Genomic DNA, 12,311 nt, shown 5'->3' with positions numbered 1-12,311 from the left:
GTTTCTCCAATTAAATGAGCTCAGGTAGCAAGATTATGAAAGATCTTTACCTGGAAAACTTTCTCCAAGCCATGATAAACAATTCTGGGCAACCAGTACTTTTTGGCAGCTTCATAAATTCCCTATCCTACTACGCGTAGTTTGTTCAAATAAAATAAGTGCTCCTATTTTATAACATTGGAGATTGTGTACCCCACTGGCCCTACAATGTAGCACTTTTCATTATTATTTTAAATCACCACAGACATATTAGAATGCTGTCAGACGATTCCCTTCCCACACCTTGTTCAAAGAGCCTATGTATAAAGAGACATCTTGACAGTAGGGCATTCAATTGTTTACTTTGTATGCAGAAGTGTAATTGAGGATGTAGATTAACTGCATAATCCTATTCACTGGCTGGGTATGATGAGTAAATCAGGCTCATGGTTAAGGCTGCAATCTTATGCAGAACACTTAACAAGTCTCGCTGGTTTAAATGAATTCAGTAATGCTTATAATTTGAGGATAAATTTACTTGTGATAGCGTTGGACCTCCATCATATTTATACTGCGGTTATTGCATATGCAATAATTAGTGGTATACTACTCACTCTGCGGCTTGCAGAGAGCCACATTTGCGATTAACAACCCAAAGAGCCACACTTACTTCCATCATCCTTAGCATGGGAGCCAGTGTAGTGTAGTGGCTAGAGTGATAGACTAAGTGTCATGTATGCCAGCATCCATGCCATTGTTGTGTTATATGCCATTATTGTATTCTGCCATTATTGTATTCTGCACTTTATACTGAGTGATATAAGCATCCATGCCATCATTGTGTTGTGCATCTTATACTCATACTGCTATGATGCCAAAGTTAAATACTGTATTGTATACTTTTTGTAATAGTCACCTGAGGGTGACCAGACTGCTAATACTAATTTCCAGAGCAAGTGGCCTCTTCGTTATCTCTAAGAAATATGCGCTTTCACTTCTGAGTGGCCTTGGGCCGAAGCTGCAGCTGCGTACTGAATTGTATCTTTTCACAGAAGGGAATGATTCCACTCTGTACTTTATCTAGACTGAACTGCTTTGTTCCCATGTAACTTTTTCGGTTTTGTGCCTAAATGCAAAGGGGTGGGAGAACGTCCCTCTATATCAGTAGTCCTATTGTTTTGGATAATTACTTTTGCCAGCTTCTACCTACAAGTGCATACCTGAACTGCATAGATCTCTAAATAAAGTTTCTTCAACCAATGCACCTGCTTGCTTGCTGTGAGGGACCATGGGAAGTTACTGCCAGGGACTGACACCCTAGGACTGACACTAAGATCTTGGGGCTCAATTCCCTGCTCTGCCATAGAAACTCATTTGGTGACCTTGGGCCAGTCACAAATGCTCAGCCTAACCTACCTCACAGGGTTTGTTGTAAGAAAAAATGGAGGAGAGAAGAATGATGTAAGCTATTTTGGGTTCCCACTGAGAAGCAATAAATGAAGTAAATAATAGGCCTTCACCTCAGGGAGGGCTTGCAGCTTTCCTTTCAAGGTGGGAGCTAACTGCCAACCACAAGCCCCACTTGGCAAAGGGCCTTTCCTGAAACACTGGGCAGGTGCCACATTGGGGAATAGTGCTCAGAAGAACCACATGTGCCTTCTGAGCCACTGAATGATTATCAGGGCAATATGTCTTTAGGACAGCTATTTAACATCATTTTAGCAAGGCCTAAAACTGCTTTTGCCTTCTGCTGAATTTTAGCTATATTCTTGCTTGTTGATATGCTTTTGCATGTCCAAACTGTGTATTCATTTATCTTGCTTGTTTTATTTGTTGATCTTATTCTTGTTAATGAGTTTGTGTGTGTTAAGCTGTTTTGAGAGTCTTGAAGGTTAGCTGGCAGGATAGAAATAGCTTTTACATCATTCTGTTAGAGTATCGTCTGCAGTTGTGAACTGCACTGAAAATAATGACTGTGGATAGGAATCAGAACTGCAAGGTAAGGATAATACACCACCAAGAAAAAAGCTTGTGCCTCTCATGGCACCTGCTGCATTATATACAGTTGCAATGGAGGGGTGTGTCCACAGCCCAATGACACCCATATAACATGACTGGTTGTGCTGCGGGGGGTGGGTGGGATACCCAACTTCTATGAATGCTATGGGAGTGTTCATTATGTTGCCACACTTTTTCAGTCAACATTATTGAATTGCTACTAATTGAAGATAGGATGTTGACGAGCATGACCATGGAAGCATAAACAACAGTTAGCTCTTAGTGCTGAACCCTCACGACTAGGCTACAAGAAACAGTTCTTTCCCATAGGTTACAATGCAGACTGTATTTGTTAAGGGTTACTTGTCCAGCCATCTAGTCTAAGAAGCAGAAGTATGTGGCACATCATCTTAGTTATCTTTATTGTAGGGTATGGTATATTTCAGGAATGAACTTTAATCTGATTAAGGAGTGAATAAAGAGAATTTATTCAGGAACTACAACTTTTGACAGGAAACTGAGAGAAACAATACATACTAAATGCCTCAGGAAACAGGGAGAGGAGGAGGGACTTCTGGGAAGGAACAGGAAGTAGCCTACCAATACCAATCTGGAGACATGCAAGGACTGATGAGAGGAAAGAAGGCTCCCACCCTGCTATCTGTCAGACCTGCTGCCCCCTGCAGGTATTGCGTCTTCTGCCTTCTCTGTACAGAAAACATGGTATTTCCAACACTTATTACTTTGGTCAGCAGGTTTACTTTACCCTTCCTAACAAATACAGAAGACTGTAGCCGCTTTTGCACTGGGGGCATAACTTCTCAGTATCCCTGAAATCAAACTGAAAGGCATGGAATCGGCTTGCCTGTGGCTGTTTGCACCTCTCAAGTTTGGTCCATGGAGTCTCATTTTTTTTTTAGTCTGTACCATACCAAAATGAGTCAGGATCACAAGTGTTTGTGTTGTCATCATCATATATGCTTCATCCTCCCCCCCCCCCCCCCCGCACCTGTGCTGAATCAATGCATTGCAGGGCTGCTGGATCAACCTATTTCCTGGATTTCTGCTGCACCACCCCTCCAGACCTCCCTTTGTTGATCCTGATTGGCTGATTTGCCTGTTTTTTCCTTTTAAGGAACTCCACATGTGATTGGCTGTGAGAATTGTCTAGTGGTTCCTGTTTTTATTTTGTGAGACTTTCAACTTCTGGGTTCTCTCTGAGGATGTTCCCATGTGCAACTCATGAATCCAGACATAGGCTTAAATAAAAACTAGTTTATTGATTAACAAGAGGGTTACTAAGCATAAAGCACACAAATTCAGGCAATAGACATGAAAACAAATAACCTCTCTGTTGCTAGCTAAAATTTATCTAAAATTTCTAAAGCTTACTACCTATGCAACTTTGGTTAGCTTCTTAACTGGTTGTTTCTCACCGGTTTTTTTTAATAAGCATTCACTTTCCCATGCCTTGCTGCATGGGTCTTGCTGAGGCACTGAGGAGCGTGAAGCCTGCAGCTTCTTTCTCACATGATGGTGAAGGAATAGTAGTTTGAGAAGGAAACCGGGTGAGCTGGGAAACCATTTTTTCGGGACATCCGCCATCACCCTACCAACAAACAGCCAATCAGGGCTCAACTGTCTAATTAGCTTTTTCAGCCGTGTGAAAACAAGCGAGTGAAAATATATATGAGCTGTGAGAGCCAGTCTCCCACGGTTGAATCTCTGCGGAACAGAGACTGGCCTGTAGGTGTTTGAATCAGTACAGCCAGCACATCTCTGAGCTAGGCCAGAACTCAGGCCTGCAAAGACTTACACCACTGAACTGGTCCAGCCATTCTCACTAAACTCCTTGCCTTAACTGTTAACTTTGTTACGTATGGATATCTTCCTCTGGATCCAACCCATTTGTTCCAGATTTTTTGGTTTATTCATGTGTCTGAACAGCTGATGCAGAACAGATTTGAAAAAAACTTAAGATATCTGAATGGGAATCACAAATTGAAAAAGCACAACAGCAGTGTGGGTATTTTAAAAGAGAAAATGAGACCATGGTACATTGAACAGTTTGCTTTCTGAAATTAATTTTTTAATATTTGATTAGAATCTGGCAGTATCCCCATTGTAGCACATTTTAATTTTTATTTGTACATTATAAACATGTGCCTTTGAAACTGAATACTACCTGCAATCAGAGTAATAATTAATTCTAATACAGTGTAATAAATATTTAGAAGGTTTAACATAACCTGTGTAATAAGGGACAAATTGGTTGGAAGGCCTGCAATCCGCAGGCACAAGGATTATAGATCATTCCCATGTCTCCCACCAGCAAAGTCTGTTCCTGGGGTTGGGGGACCTCTTTGATCGAATAGCCACTTGTGTCAGGAGGCTATATTGTGGAGGGAATGAAATCACCCTCGCTCTCAGCTGATGGAAGAGGGAGGGCAGGGCAATTTTGTACCCTTCCCCCTTCAGCTTCCCAGCCCCCATGGCTTCCAATAGATCTGTGAATATTAGACCACAAAGTTCCCAGTGAGAAAGGACTGCCAGAGGAGGAGAATGGGTGAAAGATATGCAACTGTCAGCACCCGCAGCCGTCAGATCGTGGGATCCAAGCCAGTGGCCAGTTCTAAAAACTGCTTCAATATCAGTTTTTTTTACCAAACCTCCTTGTTTGAAAAAATACCATAATTTCCCTGAGTTATGACAATGTATTAAAATTATTAATGTATGAAATATTCTTGTATAGAAACACTGAAATAATGGGTACTCTTACTTTCAGGTGCTGAAAATCTTTATTGAGTTTAAAGCACATATACACTGCTATAGTAACTTCAACTTTTTAATGATAATTAGAATGGTCTTTCTAAAATGTACAGAATTAATTAGAAACAAACCATAACAGTACTTCAAATAAATAACCTAAATATTTAAAATTTTAATTTAAAAACAATATAACTATACAATATGAAAATATAAATACATAAACATAAAAGACTCTAAAGATGTTTAGAAAAAAATTGCAACTCTATATTATAGACAGTGCAAGAAATAAAAATCCATATAAGCTTCTGAACAGGGAAATCATTATCATGCAGACATAGCATTTCAAGCCGTGCTGCTGCCCAAATGCCCATACACGAGGTAGCAGCATGTGCAACAGGAAGTTTCCTTGGAGTTCCACTGAGGCAGTTTGCACTGCTAAAGAGCCACGCCGCTTTTCTGGCAGAAACTTGAGAGACACTCTCTGCTGTACATGCCGTCTTCCCACATGTGTGCATAAAAGTTTGTAGGATCATGACCATTATTATTAAAACTGTGATTCCAACCATCAGCAACTGCATTGTTTCACTCCTACAGTACATTACACACAGAGGTATTTTGTTGCATTCAAAAGTGTTAATGTCTCTTCAGCAAACCATTTTTTCCTCCAAAAGCTTAAGAGTTAAACATAATAATTAAAAAATCCAAGATGAGGTTTCCAACTGAAAAGCAATACACACATAATGAACTGTGATCGAGAATCAGCCACTACTAGTCACCTTTAGAGTTCATAATCGGGGGTACTAAAAAACGAAATCAAACATAAAAGTGTTGATAGCAAAAGAAAACAGATCACTAGTCAGGATGTGATGTGTGCATCAGTGTAAAACACAGCATTACTAGTTTACTTGTAATTTTCTATTTTTTGTGGACCTAATAATATTGCATATGAACCTGACAGAATTGTGGTGGTTTACTTTTTTCTAGAAAAACTGTTATTGAGGCAAAGACTAGAGAACGCAATTCACACCAAACTGTAAACACATAATTAAGTCTTATTTTTGAGTGCACAATGACAATGCAAGAACCCTTTCAACAGACTTCAACAACAAGACTATAACAGTTCATAGCAGCTGGAGATCACATGGAAGCACTGCAAAGTAATACTATAACACACCAACACTTCCTAGCAGTCAGGTAACTGTGGCAAGTAGCTCTTCTCCATGGGACATTTTCCTGGTCAAATGCTGCTCTTTTTTAAAACACCTAACCAAATGTTCCAGTAGTCTTGTATGTCTGTGCTTAATCTGCATAGGTTGCCTTTAAAAACTACACTTTAGCCATTATAGGTCCAGAGTCTTACAGTTCTGTCTGCAGAAGATGACAAGAAGGAAAGGTCTCGTGTATGCCACCTGCACTGAATCACTTTGTCCTTATGTTCCCCTACTACCATTATTGGAAGCTGTTTAGTTAGGTCACCTAAGAGAAAGTAGAACAGTTGTTGGTTACATGAACCTTAAACAGTATTTCCATTCACTTCAAATGTTTGTTAAAGTGATCAAATCCACATGTAGAACTCTCTGTTCAAATTTCTGAAAACTCCGTAACTCTTAGGGTCACAGTTTGTATGCTACCAAGATACAGAATACATGGCTAGTGCTTTCCCACCCCATTTATATTGTTACGTAGGACAAGATTGGTGAGTTCTGCTTTATATATTAAGAACTCACAAATCTCACCCTATGTAAGACCCCTGAGTTACAGAAGTCACCTGAGCTCTTACAGATCTTTTCATACTTTACAACAGGAGAAACTTATAATCACCTGCCACCCAAGTCCCTCCCCACTGTAATCTATGAATAAATCTTTCGAATAAAAATACTATCCACTGTTGCCGATTTAGCAAAGTAAATTACCTTGCAGGTCTGTCACCTTTATTTTCATATCGTAAGATCCTGTGAGCAAATAATGAGCCCCAGGAGAGAAGCGAACAGAACGGACATCACTGGAATGAGGATGATAGCTCTGCACCATTCGCCCACCACGAATGTCATAAAGCATACAACTGGAGTCCTCCTGGCCAGTAGCAAGAAGACGACCACTAGGATCTACAGCTACTGATGCCACAGCACTGCCTGCAAGAAAACCCAATTTTAAACTAACAGAACCCACTTTGCTCCTAATTCAAATGTAGAATATAATCTGAATAAAACTAGATACATTTCCAGGTCATGTTGGGCCTATTAATTCAGAAAAGTCTAACTGTACAACTGAGGATTTCAAATATGGTTGTTTTATACTTTGCAGGTTACAGCTGGAAGTACTGAACTATTCTTGAGCATAATTTTCCACTGGCATTCAAGTGAGCAAGTATTGTTTCAAATAAATTATCCTATAGGTTAAAAATAACCCCAGTTAGACTGGGCCAGTAAATACACAGGCAAACTACATAGTTTAAATGACTCCTATATGAATGTGGAATTACTACCATCTCTGCTTCTCATAAAAACATTACATACCCTATCAAAGGAGAGTTAGTTAACCAATGCACTTGCTTAAACTTAATATTAACTCTTCTGAAGAGTTATATTACTAAATTTTATGAAGATTTTATGTGAACAGCCATTTTCTGAGCAGCAATTATACTTGCTAGCTATGATGGAATAACGAAATCAACCTCACCAGTTCCATGAAATGTTGTTCCAACAACGCGAACACAACTGGGTACTCTGAGATCCCAGAATCTCACAGTCTTGTCTTGCGATCCAGAAGCTATCATCCATCCACTCCATGTATAAAGTGCTAAAATGTGACCTGCATATAAGAATTTTTGACTTGTATTAGTTATATTTTATAAAGATTACACATTGGAACCAACAGTATTTTTTAGAACCATACAATTAAGAAGAACAAGGTCTGTGCTTTAAAAATAAGAGTGAAAGTGCTTGGATTAGCAAGGAGTCTCACTTAACATTTACAAATGCTATTATCACTGTTGGTTTTATGTAAAAAAATTTTGAATCTGTTAATGCAACAGTGTATATGTGGAGAACCCAAGCCAAGTTCTCAGGTCAGGGGGAGCCTGTCCCAGGGTCCACCTGCCCAACAAAATAGTCATCACCATTAAATTCCCTTCTAAGTCCTGGAACTGGGGTGAAAACCAAGCCTCAGGCCTAACTGGACTGACTATACTTAGAGACAGCAAGCTGAATCCCAATCAAATATTATCAAAGATAGTGTGGGCTAAACTGGCCTAGATACTGTCTTCAAATTAAAATTGTTGAATCAAAGAAACACCCACACAGTAATAAAATATCGGTTTGGTTGTTGTGGATTTTCTGGACTGTATCGCCGTGGTCTTAGCATTGTAGTTCCTGATGTTTCGCCAGCAGCTGTGGCTGGCATCTTCAGAGGTGTAGAACTGAAAGACAGATCTCTCAGTGTCAAACTGTGGAGAAGATGTTAGCAGGTAATTTATATCTACTCAGGAAGGTGGGTTTGGGTTGTGTCATCCTGTAACAGTTTCCCAGGGTGTGGAATGCTAATGCTTCACTGTATCCTGAGGGGATTCTTTTGCATATGGATTGGTGCTTGATATGCTAATCTTATCTGCAGGGCTATTGTAAGATGTAGAGTATTTTGGTGTTTTTCAGGACTGAAAACTATGCTCTCTTCATTCTTAAAGCCTCTTCTTTCCTGTTGAAGTTGTGCTTATGAATTTCAATGGCTTCCCTGTGCAATCTGACAAAGTAGTTGGAAGTGTTGTCCAGTATTTTGGTGTCCTGGAATAAGATACTGTGTCCTGTTTGAGTTAGGCTATGTTCAGCCACTGCTGATTTTTCAGGTTGGCCAAGTCTGCAATGTCTTTCATGTTCTTTTATTCTTGTCTGGATGCTATGCTGTGTGGTCCCGATGTAAACTTGTCCACAGCTGCAGGGTATGCGGTATACTCCTGCAGAGGTGAGGGGGTCTCTACTGTCTTTTGCTGATCGTAGCATCTGTTGTATTTTTCTGGTGGGTCTGAATACTGTTTGTAGGTTGTGCTTTTTCACAAGCTTTTGGTTCATAAATAAGTGAACAAAATAACTAAACTATCAACTCTGCATAAAAAGGATAGATAAAAGAAGAAAGCTAAGTATCCTAGCATCAAAACATACTTGCCAAATACTTTGGTCAGCAATGCTAAATTCAGCATCAGAGATTCCAAACATCAAAGCATGACTGTAAATCCAAATGGCCAGAAGCTAGGAGTCATGTCCTAACCCCAGGCTCAAGACAGAGGTGGCAAAAGGCAAGGCCATGTCAAGAGCCAAGCTCAGAGTGATTGCATAGCTAACTGAACCAACTTGCATCTGACAAAGAGAACTGTGGTTCTCAAAAGCTTATGCTACAGTAAAGTTGGTTAGACTTAAAGGTGCTACTGGACTCTTTTCTATTTTGAACCAACTTTTTTTCCCAAAAGCCCAGCAACAGGGAAAGATGAATTAACCAATTAGAATACGGCAGTGACGTTAGGGCTTGATCCTCTGCAGCTGAACCATGCTCTCACACCAGCACCCCTCCTCCAATGAGAACCAAGGTGGATCAAGATAAGCTAACAAGATGGAATGCTACACATAAATATTCACCATGTGATGATGGTGTATGAATCGGCACTATTTCTACAAATGAAGACAATAGGGTGATAGACACATTTCATTTTTCTTCTCTCATAATCTGTATCTCCTAAATTCTACATACACAGGTGCACTTTTAGAATTTCTTAAATGATTCATTCATTTATAAAAGCACTTTTTAATAACAATAGTTTTTAAACCCTGTGACTTAGATAAAAACTATCAGCAACCTACCAGTATGGCCACTCAAAGCATGAAGACCTTGCCCTCGCTGGCAATCTGTTGTATAAATATTACAATCCCCAGCTCCAGCGCTTATTAAAATGGCTCCACCACTTTCCGGACCTTCCATAAAAGCTAGATCTCTAATAGTTCCATCATGCATGCTGAATTCCAAATCTGGTCCTAACGTAATTTGAACACATAACAGAGTGAATTATGGGCTTTTTATATGATGCTACAGTCATTTCTAAAGCACATAATGAATATAAAAATAGTCAAAAGTTTGATTTGACAAGCAGCTCAAGTTCACTGTTTACTTACCTGGGCATCTGTTTGGCCCAAAACAGGACCTGGGAAACAACAGATTACAGCAGTAAAAGCTACAAGACCAGCACAGGCCATCCTGAATTTCACCGGGGTTAAAGGAAATAGTCTCACTCCCCCAGCCAAAGGGGAGTGTAGTGGTTAGAATGCTGGACTAGGAATCTTAAAGACCAAGGTTGAAATCTCCATTCTGCCATGGAAACCTGCTGGGTGACCTTGGGCCAGTCATATGCTCCCAGCCTAACCTACTTCCCAGGATTGTGATGATGATAAAATACAGGAGAGGAGGTGGGAGGTCTGGCACCTACCTGCTATTTCCTGGTTGTGCGCACTCCCGGCCTGCGTTATGATGTCACTTTCAGGAAGTGACATCATCATGTAGGTCACGGGCCACCCTGGGAGTGCTCCCGTGCTCCTCAGGGGCCCGAATTGGGCAGAATAGGGTCCGATCCAGGCCAATTTGGGCCTGATTTGGGCCACTGCAGAGTGCAGGAGCACTGCTGTGCTCCGCAGTGGCCGAATCCATGCCAAATAGGGCCCGATTTGGGCCTGGGAGCACACCCTGGGAGGCATGTTCTCCCCCGCCGACCAGGTAAGTTGGGGCGGGGGATGGGAGCAGGAGATCCCATGCCCCCAGTGGGGGACTAGCACCCTAAAAGGAAGTAAGTAAATAAATGTTTATCCCAGATCTGAGACATTTTATATAAAAGGCAGGGACTGCCCAAACTTAAAGTCTGAGAGCTTTGCTAAATCTTTCTTTTTACATGCCAGCTGATCAACTTAGAGCAGAAAGAGTGGTTTCAAGCCTACCGGCCATTAGATTTCCAGGGCCATTCCTCTTTAATCAAAATATCATTAAGTAGTTTAGCAAATACTTGTTAAGAAAAATCTAGAGTTCATAACTAGCTGCAATATTAGTAAAGGCAGCTAGTTATTTCTAGTATCATTAAGAAGTTTTGGACTGGCTCCTGTAGTGCTAGTCAACTAGAAACACTATCAAAGATAGACTGCATGTATGGATCCTCATTTTTTTTCTATTGCCTAACTTATCAGCAAAGATTCTCATGGAGTTCTAAGATACTTTGAAGTGCATTTTTATCATAGGGCCTTTATCAACCTAGTTTCAAACCATGTCCACCCGATGTTTTAGAGAATGACATAAAACTTCCACTTTCAGCAACACTTATGTATATGCAACACATCCAAAACAGAAAATGTCAGAATTTATTGTTCAGTCCTATTTATGACTTCAACTAAGTTCATGAAGAAGTGAATGGACGAAATGGGATTGGACAACAAATGCCAGCAAAACCCGTTGGGCGTGGCTGTTTGGAGCACGGGAGATGTGCAAGACTTTTGCAGGCAAATGATTTACAACGGAGATTCATTCATGAATTTGGTTGAATGCCTGTGTGTGTTTCTAATTCATTGAATTGGGATTGATTATTTTTGTACAGAAACTGTATTGAACATAGTTTGAAGGTATTGAATGTAATGTAATATATGTATTTTTGTAATGAATCTTTATTGAATATTTTTGTATAGAAAACGACCTTAGATTTTGTGATTTGCCCCACCAGTTGGATACTGTTGGTTAAATTGATATTTATATCCTGAATTTGCACAATTTTCTAGCACTTTGCCCTTTATATATATAAAAAACAATTTACCAAGATTTTGTGATTGTGAACTTTGGGAAGGCTGTTGTTGTTACTTGCATTCAACAGCAATTCAGACTAGATCCATGTGGTAAGGAGGAAAAGGACTGAAACCGTCAACTGTAATCAAAACTGGTCTGTCCATGATTTTATTAGCATTCAAAAGGGGGGGGGGATAGATCTGTATTTTTCCTTTAAAATGTTAATACACACGGAGCAGAATTTTGATTAATTTTGGCTGCAAGCAATAAACATTCTATTTTATGTAAAAAAATAAAATATGAAGAGCTTTTTTTTTTTTAAAGGACCTTGTTTGCAAGTCAAATTCACCCAAGCAGTGACAACTGCAACTGGTACTTACCTGTTGCATTACAAGTCTCTGCATTAAAAGGGAGCACTTTAACGTATTTGTCATTGGAACCAGTAGCCAACAATTGTCCACAGGGACTCCATGCCACACAATAGATTGATCCTTTGTGATGTTTGTTCCTTTTGAAACGAACCACTGGCTGTTTAGGAATGTTACTACCACTAGAAAAATATTGTAAAAGATGGTAAGATGACAATCTTTCTTTAGCAAGTATACATATAGATTTGAGTAACAAAGACTGTGGGTTGAATGCTAACTTCTACAAACTGAAGGAGTATATGTTCCAATCAAGCATGGGTAGGGGATGATTTTGCCCACCTTCCTTTCCTTATTACCTACATGGCATATTGTTCAGGTGGCAAAAGCTCTTTAGGGGGG

The 12,311-nt window shown here is 39.9% G+C and overlaps 1 protein-coding gene across 2 annotated transcripts in view; it reads right to left on the bottom strand.

The window, feature by feature from the left end:
• Positions 1-4,809: 4,809 nt before the first annotated feature.
• Positions 4,810-12,311, bottom strand: part of WDR47 (WD repeat domain 47) — a 52,198-nt gene continuing 44,696 nt past the window's right edge. For both annotated transcript variants that reach the window (XM_054980762.1, XM_054980763.1), the window contains exons 11-15: positions 11,925-12,094; positions 9,594-9,764; positions 7,426-7,557; positions 6,660-6,878; positions 4,810-6,222 (exon numbers count right to left, since the gene is read on the bottom strand). In XM_054980762.1, the coding sequence (XP_054836737.1) occupies positions 6,080-6,222; positions 6,660-6,878; positions 7,426-7,557; positions 9,594-9,764; positions 11,925-12,094 (835 nt within the window). In that variant the 3' untranslated portion in view covers positions 4,810-6,079. The remainder of the gene's footprint in view (positions 6,223-6,659; positions 6,879-7,425; positions 7,558-9,593; positions 9,765-11,924; positions 12,095-12,311) is intronic.

This window comes from Eublepharis macularius, chromosome 5 (assembly GCF_028583425.1).
Source record: "Eublepharis macularius isolate TG4126 chromosome 5, MPM_Emac_v1.0, whole genome shotgun sequence".
Classification (NCBI taxonomy): Eukaryota; Metazoa; Chordata; class Lepidosauria; order Squamata; family Eublepharidae; genus Eublepharis; species Eublepharis macularius.
This window is presented reverse-complemented; position numbering and strand designations above follow the sequence as displayed.